This window comes from Gallinula chloropus (genome assembly GCF_964237585.1).
Source record: "Gallinula chloropus genome assembly, chromosome: 10".
Classification (NCBI taxonomy): domain Eukaryota; kingdom Metazoa; phylum Chordata; class Aves; order Gruiformes; family Rallidae; genus Gallinula; species Gallinula chloropus.
The window spans coordinates 13281102-13297620 of record NC_140095.1 but is presented as its reverse complement, the minus strand read 5'-3'; the positions used below and the strand labels follow the sequence as shown (position 1 = coordinate 13297620).

At 50.9% G+C, this 16519-nt stretch overlaps 2 protein-coding genes across 2 annotated transcripts in view; one reads left to right on the top strand and one right to left on the bottom strand.

Annotated features, from left to right (window-relative positions):
- The window catches only part of MGAT4B (alpha-1,3-mannosyl-glycoprotein 4-beta-N-acetylglucosaminyltransferase B), a 51258-nt gene extending 44156 nt beyond the window's left edge, over positions 1–7102 (top strand). The window contains exons 10-15 of the mRNA XM_084268789.1: positions 2556–2663; positions 3601–3794; positions 4193–4271; positions 4732–4819; positions 5836–5948; positions 6075–7102. Of these exons, the coding sequence (XP_084124915.1) occupies positions 2556–2663; positions 3601–3794; positions 4193–4271; positions 4732–4819; positions 5836–5948; positions 6075–6098 (606 nt within the window). The 3' untranslated portion in view covers positions 6099–7102. The remainder of the gene's footprint in view (positions 1–2555; positions 2664–3600; positions 3795–4192; positions 4272–4731; positions 4820–5835; positions 5949–6074) is intronic.
- Positions 7103–8110: 1008 nt separating this feature from the next.
- On the bottom strand, positions 8111–16116 carry LTC4S (leukotriene C4 synthase; the record flags this gene model as incomplete). The annotated part of the gene is made up of 5 exons (XM_084268787.1): positions 8111–8419; positions 8678–8759; positions 9532–9602; positions 11442–11541; positions 16059–16116. 5 exons carry the CDS (start codon positions 16114–16116, stop codon positions 8272–8274), a joined length of 459 nt encoding a protein of 152 aa, XP_084124913.1. The 3' UTR covers positions 8111–8271.
- Between the last annotated feature and the right edge of the window lie 403 nt (positions 16117–16519).

Below are 16519 nucleotides of genomic sequence, written 5' to 3'. Positions count from 1 at the left end.
CTGACTGTAACCCCAGAATAACCCTCTGGCTCTGGGCTTGTGCTCCGTGCCCGCCTGCAGCACACATGTAGTCTGCCCAGAGAGCTCCCCCCAGATGACCCAGGAACAAGCCCGCCGTGCGTAGCGTGCCAAAATGAAGCCGGAGCACGCAAAGCTCTTCTCAGGATTTCGTGGGGGGTTCAGAGAGGTGAAAGAGGCTCCATTTTCATGCTGCCATCTCGTTTGTGGAGCTGTGCCTGCGCAGAGCCTCGCAGACAGCAGCACAGAAGCCTCCGTGCCCTGCGGAGGTTGTGTCTGAACTCCCATCGGCAGCAGCAGCGATGGGCTGAGGCGAGTGGGAAGGGCAGAGGAGGAGTGTGTGTGACAGCAAATGTAAGATGAGCTCACCACCAGATACTCTCCTGACTCCTCTCTGAACATATTGTATTTACTCATACGCTCGTTCACCCTCTTCCCCTGGCAGAGAATGAGCAGCAGAGTCCTCATGCAGAGCTTGAAGCCAGTTGCTTAGGACAGGCTTTGTGGCCATGACTACCTTGTGGTGGCAAATGCCAGAATAAGTGGTCACTCTGGGGGTGAATACTGTATATATGTGTTGAGGGGGGCAGGGCACCCTCAGGGCTCCGCAGAGTTGGGGCAGGGATGTGGTTTAATTTGGCCTAATCTCTGGTAGAGATTGTGATGTCAGCTCCAGTCCCCCATGTGCAACAGGACCAGTCTCAGATGATGTCCATCGTGTCTTCCTGGCAATTCAGACTGTGTGCTCAGGTGTGATGAAGCAGTCCCCAGGCCTGTCTGGCTGCCCTCAGCATCCTTATAGCCATGGAGATGCTGGGACAGAACTGGGAATGATGCTGCTGTCTGTGCTCCCTCCCCTTCAAAATCTTGAGCATTGATTAAATGCAGATCCTGCACAGCAGGATCATCTTCTCCTCAGATCATCTTCTCTCATCTCCTACCTGGTAGAGCCAAGGTTTTCCCAGGGGAAACTACAAACCTCTTAAATGTGTTGCCTTTTTAAAAATTAACCTACTTTCCATGTGGATTTCTGGCTCTTTTCCCCCACTGTTTGCATGATTACCTCTGCACAGCGCCCTTTCAAACATGACTTTCCCTTGTAAATCCCAACTGTGCAGAATCAAATTGGTAGCAGGGAGGATTTGTCTTTTTGATTGAAAGTTTGTTTGACCTGAGCTTTTTGGTAAGTGCTTTTCCTGCTCTGGATATATTCTGCTCTTTTTTAACTAATTTTAGATTTACCTGGGGTAGAGCTGTGTGAAAGGATGACCTTCTTACCACCAACTGAGCTATTCCCCCTCCTGGCTTGGCTGAGACAACGCTGCTTTCAGCTAATGCTTCTTTAGAAGAAGGGGAAAAGGGGAGAAAGAGAAATCAGAGATGCTGTAGCTCCCTGTTCCCCTTCCTCTTCCTCCTCCTCTCCCCATCCAGACTGAGATCAGGCCTGATGGGGTCACTGGCAATGAGTAGGGTCTCTCCCATTAGTGCAGCTAGTTTTAATTTTCTAATGTAACACGAGCTGGATTAGGGGATTATCTCCTCTGCAGCTTGCAGGGGTCATGCCTGGAATTTCCCAGCTCCGGGCAGGGTGGCAGTGGTCTGTGTGGGCAGCCCATGGTGGGGGCTCTGAGGGGCTGGCTTTCCCTGCTGTGCCCTGCCTGGTGCCAGGCAGTCAGTGATGCAGCACTTGGCGGTGGGATTTCTGCTGGGGTTGCTCTTGAGTGGGAAGGTTAGAAGAGCAGCTGGTGACAGGGGTGTGTGTGTGTGTGTGTTTCTCTTCTTGGAAAAAGCAAAATTTGGAAAACAAATGCCCTCTTTCTTTGGTTTGTAACCCTGTATTTTTGTCCTGCCTCCCAAACAGAGAAATTACCTTTTAAATGTGAGTTCTTGTCTCCACACTCTGATGCGTTTTCCCCTTGTCCTTTAGTCCTTTTCCATCGTTTCTCTCCTTCCACCCCTTGAAAAATCGTTGGCTAGATTGGAGATATATCTCCAAGTTTATATACATGGTGGGATGGGTGTGAAACTGTCAGGCAGCTCAGACAGTGGCACGTGCCATCCATCTGCCTTACAAAACCTGCCAACCAACTGAGAACTCTGCCTGCCTGAAAAGAGCCCACATTTGCTACCTGTTTGCTGAGGCTCTGAATCATCCCAGGACTTACTGTACCTTCAGACATCTGTGAGTCCAATCTCTGTTTTGGAGGAAAAAAGCTTTTCTGATAAGCCAAGCTAAAAAAACCCAAATGAAATTATCTAACAGCACCCAGAGGAGGTTTGCTCAGTGGGAGCTGAACTGTGCTCAGCAAGGAGACACTTAAACCTGGACACCTTGGCTGCCCTGCAGAGCACCGTGGGTCACCAGCCAAGAGTCGTGGTTGGGTTCTTCCAGAGTGTGGTTAAAAGCCCACTTGCCAAATTAAAGCTATAATAACACAGAAAGGCATGGGGATGTTTGTCACTCTCCGTGCCCTGGTGTGTTCCTTGCAGGCTGCAGAGCTTTGAGCGTGGGGCACTCAGGGATTGTCTCGTTTCAGAAACACTGCGACAGGCAGAAGGCAAACCTGAGGATCCGCTTCAAGCCCTCGCTCTTCCAGCACGTGGGAACCCACTCCTCCTTGGCTGGGAAGATACAGAAGCTGAAGGTGAGTTCCAGCTGCCTGTCCGAGCCACAGCCAGCCTTTCTGCTGGGCCTGGCCTGTGGGCACACAGCAACTGGCTGCTTTTGGGATGGGGACATCAGTAACAGCAGCTGGTGGGATGGTGGCAGCTGGATTTCTGTGGTTTATTTTGAGTTACAGGGAGCTCATGTAGCTCCTGTGCTTGTCAGACTGGCAGCGACATGTATCAAGAGTAGCCACAAGCTTTTAAGCCTTGGTAATGGTCCTGGCTGCTCACCCTGAGTGCCAAACCGTGGTCCAGGCAAGTGGTTTCCAAGTATATACTGAAAAACCCTGGAGAGATGTCTCCTGGGTTGGCCTGGCTTCTTTCCCATCCCCCCTCCTTATTCCTGGGATTGCTGATAGGTGAACTAGAGCTTGCTGTGTAAAACCTTACATTGTTTCCATATATTTAAACATCAACAAAATCAGGCTTCCCACAGCTCTACGTGCATGACCACAGACACGCAGCCCTGGGCTGTGCTCAGCCCTTGTCTGTCCCATTCCCAGGTAAACAGTTCGTGTAACCCAGATTCTAGAATGGTGCCTGTCAGGCCATGCAATCCAGTCACTTTATGCTATCATCAGCCTCCCAGCCACCTTCTCCTCAGGTGTCAGGACTGATGCAGAGCTCCTGGGGCAGGGACAGGCGTTTGGGGATGCCTGGGCAATGAAGGACTCTCTGGTGCTGACCAGAGCACAGAGCAGTGGTGCTTCATTGCGCTGCCTCAAGTTGTGTCCTCCTGGGATCCAGCCACACATTGCCCAGTCTGGTGCCTTCCCCACATCACTTCCATCCCTCATCCATCTGTGTGTGCAACCTGAGTGCTGTCAGTTTGCAGTACCTTCTTGGGACCCTCGTTCCTCACAGGTGAGAGCAGCTCATGACCCTTTTCTGCCCTTTTGCTTTGCACCCACCAAGGACAAGGACTTTGGCAAACAGGCCCTGCGGAAGGAGCACGTCAACCCTCCTGCAGAGGTGAGCACCAGCCTGAAAACCTACCAGCACTTCACCTTGGAGAAGGCTTACCTGCGGGAGGACTTCTTCTGGGCCTTCACTCCCACTGCCGGAGACTTCATCAGATTCAGATTCTTCAAACCGCTCCGCATCGAAAGGCCAGTTCTTGGTGGGGGGTCAGCAGCGGGGTGTGGGGGACAGCCTGGAGTGTGGAGAGACAGCTTCCTTTTGCTCTTCTGGTTCATGTTGAATTTATTGCCCGTCTCTTTTGCTCAGCTACCCAGGAGGAGGGAGTGGTGCTCTTCCAGGGGGAGGATAACTTGACCCTTTTTTTGGTGGGGCCATGTTTTCCAGAGCCCTTTGCTTTCCTGCCTCTGTGAGCAATCCAGGATATAGCTAATCTGGTGCAGAAGGTCTCCTTCCAAACCATGTCCCCATGGGCTTTTCGGGAAGGTGCATTTTAGGTGGAGCTGTTTGATGGTTCAGCTGGGGTGAAAGCCATCATGACCTCCTCCTCACTCAGTGTGGGTTTCCATGGCTTTGGTCTCTGTCACAGGTTCTTCTTCCGCAGCGGGAACATCGAGCACCCAGAAGACAAACTCTTCAATACCACTGTGGAGGTTCTGCCGTTTGACGTAAGTGTTTTATTGAGCATTGAGATGGGGGTGGAGTGGGAAGCAAGAGAGGTTTGAGAGAAGGGAACTGCTTAAAGCCGTCATAAAGATCTTTATAAGACTAGAGGGCCTTTGAGGGGTGCTGGTTGGGAATCAGGGGGTCACGCCTGGTGTGGTACCACCTTGGGAGTGGGGTGCTGCCCTGAGCAGTCGCTGTGGAGCCATCCCTGCCTGCAGAGGGGAGGCTCGGATGGATGGGAGGGCTGCAGCGATGGGATGGAGCCAGGATGGCTAAGTGGAAGCAGCAGCATGAGGGCAGCAAATGTCCTCTTGTTTTAGGACATGAGGCTACGGGGTGCCAAGTAGGGGATGAGATGCCAAGAGCTGTTGGCAAGGACAGCTCTGGGGTTACTGCTGTTCCTTGGGACTTTTGGGTGGCTCTTGCAATTGGCTTTGTCCAAAGCTTCTCTCCTTCCTGCAGAGCCTGCAGTCGGATAAGGAAGCCTTGCAGGAGGGAAGAGGCACAGCCGTCAGATACCGCAGGACACCAGATGGCTACATCCAGATAGGTACAGCAGGGTGCGGGGTGGTAAACTGCCTGCTGGGTTTGATAACACGGCCCATGTCCTCACCTTCAAGTAAACCAAGACCCTTTAGTGCTGTTTGCTTGGCAAAGAGTCATGTCTGCTTGCCAGGACCCAGGTTGGAACAGGATTTAATTGTTGCTGTGTTCTCTCTTCCACTGCCTTCCCTTCCCTCTTAGATTAGGTGTCCTCTGTAGGTAGTTTCCAGTCCTGTGTTTCTGCCTACCTCTGCTCAGCCTACCTCTGCTCAGAGCTGCGACCAAATCATTCAGATTACTCATTTGCTTAACCTGCCCTTAAAATCCTCCATGGCGGGGCAGTGGGACACCCCGGATTGTCTCAGCACACACACCACTTGCAGCATGGACTTTGTCTCCTGCACCTGAGCTTGGTTTAGTGCTTGTCCTGCCCTTGTACAAGAAAATGTGATTGCAGACTCTGGGGATCCTCTGGTGCATGGTAAAACCCTGCTCTCCCTCCTAAGACTGGGTTGTTTGGGTTTTTTTCCAACTTGACAAGTAAAAGAAAAAAATCCCTGGCAAATGTAGCATTTTTGCCTTTTTTTTTTTTTGCTATTTATCTGGTTTCTCCCAGTTGCATATTCCTAAAAAAAACCCCATCACACCTAAAAGTGGGACACAGCAACAGGCTGAGCACTTGCAAGTGCTGGGGATGTAAGGCTTGCCTCCATGGCATGGATCTCAAGCCAATGTTTGTCTCTCCAGGCCAGTGCTGCCGTCAGGCTGCCCTGCTCCCCTTCTGCCCAGCACCAATGTGTGGGCACATGCTCCCCATTTCGTGTTGTTTAGCTGATGGATTGTCCCCCTCAGCGTAGCATTTCACACTGCTTTGGCATCCATGCTGCTTCCAGCCTGTCCCTTGCATGCCAGGGAGCTGTGGGCAGGGGGCTGCCATGGCTGCTCCTGGTTCCCTGGGTGGGGGCTGGCTGTTGAGTGAGGGGTGGGGGGGCTGTCCCATCACCCCTGTGCTCTCCCCACCAGGCTCCTTCTCCAAGGGTGTTGCAGAAGGTGAGGTGGACCCGTCCTTCGGGCCGCTGGAGGCCATCAGGCTGTCCATCCAGACCGACTCGCCGGTGTGGATCATCCTGAGCGAGGTGAGCTGGGCTGTGGTGGCGGGAAGGCCCAGCCATGGTGGCGGGAAGGCCCTGCCCATGGCGTGTCTCGGGGCTCCCTGCCTCCTCCCTGTGCTTCCCTCTGATCCCGGCCCTCTCTCCTTTCAGATTTTTATCAAGAAGGCGGAGTGACGCGGGCGTGAGGAAGGGTGGACACACGCGTGGATCCCTGGTCCTGCTCCCTCCCCTCCTGCTCCCTCCTCCCCGCGGCGCCTCGCCCGGGCATGAGGACAGCCACGGCGCGTGCCAATGGGCCTCAGCAAACCGGCTGCCAAGCCGGCACCACCACGCTCAGCCGGTGCCGCGGGGCCAGGCCGTCGTCTCCTCTGGAAGAAGAGCAAAAAGCAGAACCCTGTATCCCGTGCAGAGGGCTGGCTGTGCCCCGGGCAAGGCTCGGGCGCTGCCTCGGCCCCTCACGGGCACACGGCTGCCGTGAGTGCAGCACTGACACAGGACGGGTTGGGGTCGGGATGAGCTTTAGCAAGTGTGAGGACTAAAAGCACCTTCACCCCAGGCCAGGGAACTCGCTGGCTGGATTTGGGGACAGAGCCGGGGCTTGGTCACGTTGAGTCCTGCCTACTGACCCCGCAGGCATGCTGGGATGGAGCCGGCCAGGGACCAAAGTCTGCCTTGCCTTCGCCTGGGCAATGGCTCTGGCCACAGCTGAGGATTAAGTGAGGGTGAAGACTGACCCTCCTTTGTCAGAGGAGGAACAAATCCGAAGGGGTTGGACCTACGAGTATGGCAGGGAAAACTAAACAAACAAAAACAAAAACAAAAAGCCACACTGTGCCTGCCAGCATTGAACACAGCCCCTTAACTCACAGTGAAGTCTCCAGTGTCTTCATGCCTTGAGGTTGAGTGCAGAAACCATCTTTTTAAAGAACTATTTCAGTTATTGGTTGGTGTGAATGTTTTTTTGGGGGGGGAAAAAAAAAAAAAAAAGCAGAAGTAGCCCAGTTCAAACATAGTAGGGATTAGTGTAAATCCCACTGTCTCTTCAGCTATACACTGGAATGCATTATACTACTTTAACGTGCTGTATTTTTTATTATTGGATACATTTGATTTTTCAAGTACATCTCTCTATATAAATATATAAAATAACGTGCACTGTAATAAAAGCTAAATTTAAACTTTTGGTGCAGCAGTGAGAGTCACTCACAGCAGGGACATAGGGATCCTGTTCTTCACTCCAGGACTATGGGTGGGTGTTCCTGGGGGCCCCAGGCCAGATGGCGCCCCTACACCCACAATGGAGCAGTTCCTCAGGACTCACAAATACCCATTAATGGTTGGATTTCATGACTTAAAGGTCGTTTCAACCCAAAGAGATTCTATGAGACTTTGAAATGACTGGTAGGCCCCAAAGCATTGCTCATTCTGGGGAAAGCTCTTAGAGCAGCGTCGTGGGGACCAGGCTTTTTGCCCCAGCATCATCACAGGACCCTTCATCAGTTACTAGAAGAAGAAAGGTTGCTCAGCTCTTACCTTGGCTGGGAGCAAGGAAGGTGCGTTGGCAGCTGCACAGCTGAGGATGCATGGGTGGAACAGTTGTCCTACAAAAATACAATGTGCTTTCCCCCCCCCTAATTCCCACATGCAGCTTAGCAAGGAGCTGCCTGGGTGGTGGCTGCTTCAGTCACCTGCAAACCCTGAGTTTGCAGTGGAGGGTGAAATCCAGAGAGAAGGCAAAGTCCTGCTGTTGGGTTAGTGATGCTGGGGCCAAGTTAGGCTCATGCAAGTCCATTGTCAAGCAGAGACATTAGCATTTAGACTGAAATCAGGCTTTTCCCCCCAAAACCTGAGCAATGTTTTAAGACAAGTTGACCTATCCTTAACCCCTTTCAAGTTAGCTTTAATCACAGCAGCTTTCCTCATGCAGCCCATCCCCCTAGCCCTCAGATGGTCTCACACCCAGTCCCCAAGCACCTTTGAAAAACCAGAGGTGATTTCTACTGAAAAAAAGAATTTATTTTTCGTGGATGTGATGATTACACAGTAATGAGTGAGGAGAGCATAGGGGTTGGCCTCTGCTCCACGAGGCAGAGCCAAAGGCACTGGAGGTTTTGGAGCACAGTGCTGTGAAGCCTGTCAGGAGGGCCAGAGGCTGGGTAGCATTTGCTTTCTAGAAGGGCTGTTATCTCTGGAGAAGGGGAGCTTTGCAAAGCAGAGGAGTGCCAGTGCCCACCTCCCTTCAAAGATAAGCACAGAGCTGGGGAGATACTTGGTCACTGACCACGCTGCACAACTAACTCCACTCCACAGAGGGCGAGCAGTGGTTTTGGGAGAGCCAGGGCTCTGCTCACCAGGTGCCCAGCAGCTGGAGGGGCTGTGCCAGCACTGCCATCCATGTGAAGGAGCGGGGCAGCAGGAAGTGTGCCAGGAGCCCAGCCACTGCCAGCCCTATCAGCAGCCAGAGCAGCCAGGCGCTGGCATACAATGGCCCCAACCTGCACAGGGGAAAAAACACCATCAGATGCTGCCAACCAACCCAAGGCACGAAGCATGTCCCCATCCTCTTCCAATACTGTCCTGGGTAAGAGCTGGTGGTGCCATGAGCATGTGGGGGCAAAAGGGGATGAGAAAGGGGTGCTGCAAACCTGCTGTCAGTCCCACCCACAAGAGGGAAACCTGTCCCAGGGACACATCCTGCACTCAGCCTCCCTGGGTTGGTTTGGGGGTGCCCACAGCCCCAGCTGGATACTAACCGTCCCTGTGCAGCCATGGCGTATCCCTGGAAATACTTGAAGCGGGTGTAGAGGTACAGCAGCCCACACGCCGCAGCCACACCTGCAGAGGATATAGGGGAACCAAGTACTAATGGGGTTGGGGGTCCCAGGGGCTGTCAGGGGTCCCTGGACACTGCCCAGCTGCAGCCCTGCCCAGTTAGCCAAGCCCCTGCTCCCTGCTGCAGATGGGGCATGGCCACAAGAACTGAGGGCAGAAGGAGTCAGCTTTAAAATGCTGTAGGAATTTAAACGGGGTTTTATTCCTTCCCTTTTTGTGAGGGATGAACTTCCCTGTCACCCAAAGTTGCCCCAGGACTTGGGTTTGAAACGTTTCTTTCTGCAGTCCTTCCTCACATCCTCCCCATGGCGGCAGCTGCATCCCCCATGCTCACTTGGTACGGGACGGATGGTGGATGACGACTTGTTTGGGTTATGGCTTCTTGTTCTGACATAGCGACTGGGGTATCGCATTGCAGCCCTGCCTCAGCTCGCTGCTGCCCCGGCGCCACACGGGAGCCTGACCTTATCTAAGACAAGCAGCATGGGAGGTCAGATGGGCCCTGGCAAAGGAGTGAGAGCCACCAAACCTCTCCTCCAGGCAGGAGACCAGCTCAGCTGCTACCAGCAGCATCATGCACGCTGGAGCTGGGGTGCTCCTCAGTCCATTCAGCCAGAGGGGAACGTTGCTTTCCCTGAGTAACAGCCTCAGGGTATAGAGAGGAACACGCCTGAATCGCGGTGGGATTTACATGGGGGTTTTTTGGTTGATTTGAATTGGGTTTTTTTAGTTTGAGTATGTGGTTTGGGCTGGGGTTTCCCCCCGTCCTCCCTACCTTGATGAAAGAAGATTCCAGCGACCCAGAGGAGCGAGACAAAGATCGGGAAGTACTCTGAACAATTCACCCTGGCGAGAACCAGAGACGAGCATTAAAACCGCATCCTCCAAGGACAGAGACCAGTTCACTCAGACAGGAGATGTGAGCACAAAGCACACGCTGGAGCAAACCGAAAGGGCCCGTACCAGGCGCTGCTGTGCTGGGGACAAAGGGCCTTCTCTGTCACCAAGGGCACGCAATGTTTGCATGGCAGAGAAGAGCAGCACCCAAACAACGCTCGGCATTCACCTCACCCGCATTCACACAGACCCTGCAACAGATATTTGTCTTCCTTGGACCCTCAGCAGGCTCCATCCTTGACCCCACATGCAGTGCCCGTGTCCACAGACATCTAGTGTGGCTACAGCTGGAGTACTGCATGGCCTGAGGTTCCTCATCATTAATTCAGGAGCTTTCTCTTCCCTTGGGTGACCACAGACCAAATTGAGGTGTCACACAAGTTCATGCCCTGAGAAGGAGCCTTATCCCAGATCAAATTGGGCTGAAACTGACCAAATCTGCAGCCAGGTTTTCTTCCTTTTACTGACAAAGATACAGATTTTCTGCCAGAAAGGATGGCGAGAGCTGTGCTATTAAGGACAATGTATTGTTTCTCAACTTCTCCTGTATTTTACCATTCCCTGGGCAATTTAATCTTAAATTTGGCCAAAAATTTACCAAGCCTCAGGGAATGGAGCCAGATTGGGAGCTGGAAAATGTCTGAAGATCCTTCCACTGCAAATGCAGTTTGAGCCTCAGCAAGGGAAGGCTGCCAGGTTTCCATGAGTGAGTAATAAATCGATACCCCCCCCTTTTTTTTTAAAGTATATCAAGCCAAATTTTCCCTGTGGAAAAGGATACAAATGAATAAGAAGGAGGAAAAAGCCCACAGTGAAGAAATACCTTCTCAAACCCAAGTTCCCTGAGGTCACCGGCTCTGCAGAATGTGGCAGAGGGCTCCCTGGCACACCGCAGCCCACCACACCGCTCCATTTACACACAGCCCAGTATTTCATTAAAAGCCTCAGCAGCAGCTACTCAGCTACCAAGGGCTGATGCCTCCCATGCAGGCTGGCCTTTCACTGCATCGCAGTAGGACCAGAGCAGGTGTTTTTGTGGCTGCACAAATGTTTCCTGCATCCTGGCAAGGAAACGCAGCAGCTTTGTTCAGGATTTAGTGCTGGGCTCAAACTACCCTTCAAACCAGCTCCGGCCAATTCCTTTCAGTCACTTACGAAGCAGCGTGATTGAGATGAAAGACGGAGTCTGGTGCTTGCTGGAAGCTGAAGGGATCTGTGAACATTTCCAGTTCAGCTCCAGCGTTGCTCTCTCCATAGGAACAGAGCAGAAAGAAACAGCCCTCAGCATGGGCCTGCGAGTGCCGACTCACAGCACAACAGCTTAGGATAAAGGAGAAAGAATAAACCATCCCCACGGCTGGTTCTGCCAGCCAGGCCCTTTGCTTCGATGCAACAGCAAAAAACTCCCCAGCAAATATTAGGCTACTAATACAGCTTCAGCTACTCGGGCAATTTGGAGCCAGCTTTAATTATTAAACTCAGTGATTGTAACACATTGGTGCTCAGCGCCTCTTGCACACAGCCACTCATTTGTAATTCGGCTGCCTCTCACCCCACCAGGAAGGGTTATTGTAGGTGGGCAGAAACACTCCAGCCTGAGCCAAGCTCTCCAAACCAGACCTCCAAACCAGACCCCCGCACGCCGAGCGTTACAAAGAAAATTAGACTCCAGTATCAGTAGCAATAAATGAAAAGGTGACTTGAGGGTGACTTCAGCCTTTCCTGGTAATGATGCTTGACTCAAATCATATCTGGATGGAGTCACCACAAAAAAAGTTAATGTCTTACTGAGCTCTGAAGATCCGCTCAAATTCAGGGTGACCTGCTGTCTCAGGAGGGGAGATCTTGTACTTCCGCCGGGCATAGATCACTTGCAGAGCAAAATAGGCTGAAGGAAGAACAGCACAGGAACAGTAACAGTCTGGCAGTGTTTGATTCAGCCAAGTGTTACCCAGCTAGGAATCAAGCAGCTGGTTAAAGGGAAAGAGCCCATACTGCCGGGGTTCATAGTCCAGGGCTGTCACACACAACCTGGAATAAATGTGCCATTTATTTCGTGCTTGTCCTTTAATTTCAGATTTGGTTACCCCAGCAGAGCACTCGTGCCACAGGCTTTGCATGCTCTCATGCCCAGCATGCAGCAGCAGAGCCCTCGGCGCTGCTCCCTGGCTGATCAAACACACCCTGGGCCTGCAGGAAGGCCAGCGACGCACTCAAACCTCACCGAGTCCACACCCCACTACAGGATTATTACTCCTTTCTTTAATCTTATGGTTTGTATTTAAGAGCATTAGTACACCCTCAGTACAATGACACATAACGGCTGCCACACTACCCAACAGGCACAAAGCTCTTGTGCAAGGCTGGCCCCATGTCACAGAGCAGCATCCAAACCCTGAAGCACGGGGAGACGATGATTAGATCAGCTAGAGAGGCTCATCATCATAGGAGGAAATGGGGATGGGGGTGATTATTTTGTCTACTTTGTCCCTGCAGGGTAGCCCCAAGGCATGAGCAGAGCAGGTCAAGGAGTGGATGTGCTGCCCACACCTACTGCCTTGGGTTCTGCTCCCTCGCTCCTCTCTGCATTCGTGAGGGACAGGGGGAGTCCCCTCAAAATGATAAAAGCTTGTTAACACTAAGACTGTTTCCCCATGCGTGGAAGTCGTTACTCCCCCAGGCAACTGCTGGTCTATGCAGAGGTGCACCCACTCCTTTGCTGCCTTTATGGAAGTTTTCTAACAGGAGAAAACTAAATTATAAAAAACAATCACTTTGGTGGCTATGACTGAGTGCTGCTGCTGAGTCCCTTGGATTAGCAAGGCCCTAACATCACCATGATTCCGGAGAGACAGGGAGCCAGGCTGCAAGGACTGACTGCCTTGGGGACAGACTCCTTCTAACAGACAAGACAGAAGCAGAACAGCAGAAGGGAAAGTAGGGACAGATGTTGCAGGATTAAAGACAAGATGGATCCACGCGTGCCTGCAGAAAGGCATTAGGACATATGTAGAAGAAAAGGGAATTAGAAATGTAAATAATCTGATGTATTACACAACGTGTTATCCATTTAAATACACAGACACTCATTTAGGAAAACATCTGCGCATTCTAGTGTCTTCCACTGTGTGCAATCAGCCAGCCCTAAACAAGAGGTGCTGGCAGAGAAAGGTGGGGAGGAACAAGTGTGCTTTTAACCCCCGAATTCGTGCATAGCACATATGGTCATCCTGCCCCTGAGATCCTGCCCCTGAGATTCGGCAGGATGCAACATGGCATCCCCTCTGTGAAACCAGAGCTCTAGGTCTGCAGGGTCACCCCACCAGCAATTCAGTGGTGGGGGGAAAAGATTAGGAAAGTGTGACCCATCCTATTACCACCTCATCAGATACACATCTCTCTCTTGGGGTCTATGGCCCAGCCGCTGCTCAAGAAATGGTCTGAGCTGAGGTCACTGCATCCTGCGCAGCTCTGGCTTGTGGCATAAGCCTGGCCGTGCTGGGCAATGGCCTTCACCAGGCTTTGTGCCATCTCTTCCTAAAGTAGCATTCTCCTGGCTGATGGGAACCACAAGAATAATTTCAGACCCAGCCTCTCCATCAGCTCTACATCTTGCTTGTACACAAGGGCAAATATTCAGACAAGTCCTGCGACAGATCCGCTATGCTTATGGATGGAGGATGAATAAAACAGCTACCCAAGAGGAGCAAGAACCTGCCAGAGGATGGTGAGCTGACCTCTAAACCTGGTCTGCAGGTGAAGCATTACAGATGCAGAATCACTTCTCAGAACACGTTGGGAAAGCCCCACACTGCATAAGCCTTCTCAGCACAGACCTTTAGGGAAAAGAGTTCAATCTACTCTGCAGAACCTTTCAAAGTAGATTTTGTGATTCACATCCCGAGGTTCAACAGCTGTGTGGATTCCAGCACGGTTCCTAGAGGCTGAGCACTTTATCTGCACTTTGCCCCTCAGAGAAGTATCAGCCAGACCTTGGAGAGGAGAAGGCTCCAGGGTGACCTAATTGCCGCATACCAATACTTAAAGGGGTCCTCCAGGAAAGTGGGAGAGGGCCTGTTCATCAGGGAGTGCAGTGATAGGACAAGGGGAATGGCTTCAAGCTGAAAGGATGCAGGTTTAGGTTAGACTTTAGGAAGAAATTCTTTGCCAGGAGGGTGGTGAGGCACTGGAACAGGTTGCTCAGAGAGGCTGGGGAAGCCCCATCCCTGAAGGCATTTAAGGCCAGGTTAGCTGGGGCTTTGGGCACCCTGGTCTCGTGAGGGTGTCCCTGCCCATGGCAGGGGGCTGGAACCAGATGATCTTTGAGGTCCCTTCCAACTCAAAGCATTCTATAATTCTACGACTCTCTATTTGATTATGTCCACAGACTTGTCAAACCCTACTGTGCTGGTATCTGCCAAATTTGAGTGAGCCTGGCAAACAAACTCTGTGGGGACTGATCGACAGTGATATCGCATAAGCTTTATTTCCTTTGAAGCCATTAATAAGGGGGGAGGGCAGGGAGAGTAACTATGGAAGCATTGTTCTGCTCTCTGCTGCAGTGTCCAACACAGGGCAGGGGCATGTATCTACTGAGCACTAAGCTCTGAGCTTTGCTAAACTGAGCACAACTAAATTCCAGAGGGGAAGTTACTTGAAAGAATGTAGAAACTGTGGGATCCCAGAAAGTTAATCAGGAAATAAAACCCCACTGATGCTGTACTAAGCTCAGCCATTAAATTACATCTCCTGCACGAGGATGTGATGGAAGAGTGTACACGTAGCACACGTCTGCATTTCAATGCTCTGCCATCTCAGAGTGCATCTTAGATCTGTAACTCACCAACAGAATGTCCTTTCAAAACATGGCAAGGAAAGCTATTGCACAGCTCTGGATCAAGGTGTCATTACCAGAAATAATCTCCTACCAGGAGAGAGCACAGACACACCTAGTATTTTGTAATTGCTCCCTGCCTTTCCATGAGGAGACCATAAAAAAAGGAGGTTACTTCCATGTAAGGTAGATAAGAGGGTGCCAATGCTTGGTATTTATCTGCTGGCTTCACACCTACATGGGGCTTCACACCTACATAGGGTGAATGTAAAATGCTTAAGGCTGAAACTTGAAAAGAAAAATAAGACTTGAAGCCCTCACAAAACAACTATATTTGAGACAAAGCAACTATCTAGGGATCTGCTGCTGAGGGTTTCCCAATGAAAGGGCTGAGCAACATTTCCATTTCTCAATTTCAAGTTTTCTTCATGTCTCTTCCTTACACACTAAACACTCCCTCCATCCACACATAGTTTAATAACAAAAAAACCTGAAAGAATCTTCCACTGGGAGTTGCAGATATTTCTCTGTAAACTGTTTGAGGGGAAATTACTGATAATTCAGAAATCTTGTATTCTATCCCAGCAACAAATTTGTGTTTTAAAGAATACTTACATTAAAAGATTTATCATCTGATGGCTAAAAATACATCAAGCTGCTTGGGGAGTCACATCCACTTGTACGCAGAGCTAAGATAGCTCTGTGGTGAATTAATTCAGTAAGAAAAAAAACCAAACACAAGCCCAACCAAACAAAAAAACCCACAAACCAACCTTCCCTTGTAGAAATAGGAGGATTTTAATAAAATGGGGGCTGCCCCCACCCCAGGCAGGGAGAGGTTTGTCCTCTGTGACTGCCCTGAAGCCCAAGGGGGGTGAGGTCTTTGCCCAGAGGACCCACAGCATTAAACACAGGAGGTAGACAGCCCGGTGGCACTGCTGCTTTCTAACTGGTCTAAGCCAAACCCTCTATTTAAATTACGAGAAGCCGCTGAGTTTCTCTGAAGAAGCGTGTCTATTTCTGACCCACAGGACTTGCATTAGTTTCCAAATTACTGGGTGCTGGCAGCTCATTGCCATCTCCCCCCACAGCTAAACTGTAGGAATCAAACAACACTGGTCACCAAAGGAGACACACGTGTACATGATGCTCTTTTCCATACACATACAATGTATGTTTGTAGACTGACCCCTCCATCAGCCTATTTATTAACCCATTTAGTAACCTGCCTTCACCCTGGCTTCCTCCAGCCACTCCAAGTTACAAATGTCCTGCTAGAATCCAATCACAGAAAGGTTTTAGAGACATTTCATTGTTGAAATTTGGTTTACCTTTCAAAGCAAAACTTTAATTTCATTTCCTCCTGGGATGCTTTGAGGTTTGCCAATCATTTCAGCCCCTATGAAATAATGAAGCTCCTCGGACACGACACTTCCACCCCAAACATCGTTTCACCACATTGGAAAACTGCAACTTTTCATTCCCTGGAGACTCCAAGCACAATGCAGGAACCAGTCCCACAAAGTTCGATGTAATCAAACACTGCCTAGCATTATACAAAGGACATTTACCTTGCTCCAGGACTCCCAAAACTGTGACAGTGGCCAGCAGGTCTATCTGATTCCTCATGGTGCTGACTGGGGACCAAAACCCGGCGCCAGGTGTGATGAGTACAGCTGCTCTCCAGCCCTTTCCTGCTACCGCATGCTCTACACCAGAGCCTCCTTACCACCCTGCAACAACACGTGTTTCCTCCACCACCAATTAACTCTCCCCACGCCACGCAATTTTCCAAAGCAGCCAGCCACCAGAAAACATCCATTCCAGACAAACCCCTTTTGCTGAGCTCCTTGGGCAAGTGAAGATTTGCACACACAGACCGGGAAACCCTCGCTGTTCTATTTACAGATTCTGCAATGTTTGACTTGCACACTGCTGGCAAGTAGAAGATGACAGGATTTTTTTTTTCCCAGGCCTTTTATTGCAAGCTTTTATCAGCACTAAGGTACCTAAATTACACGCAAGGCTGTAA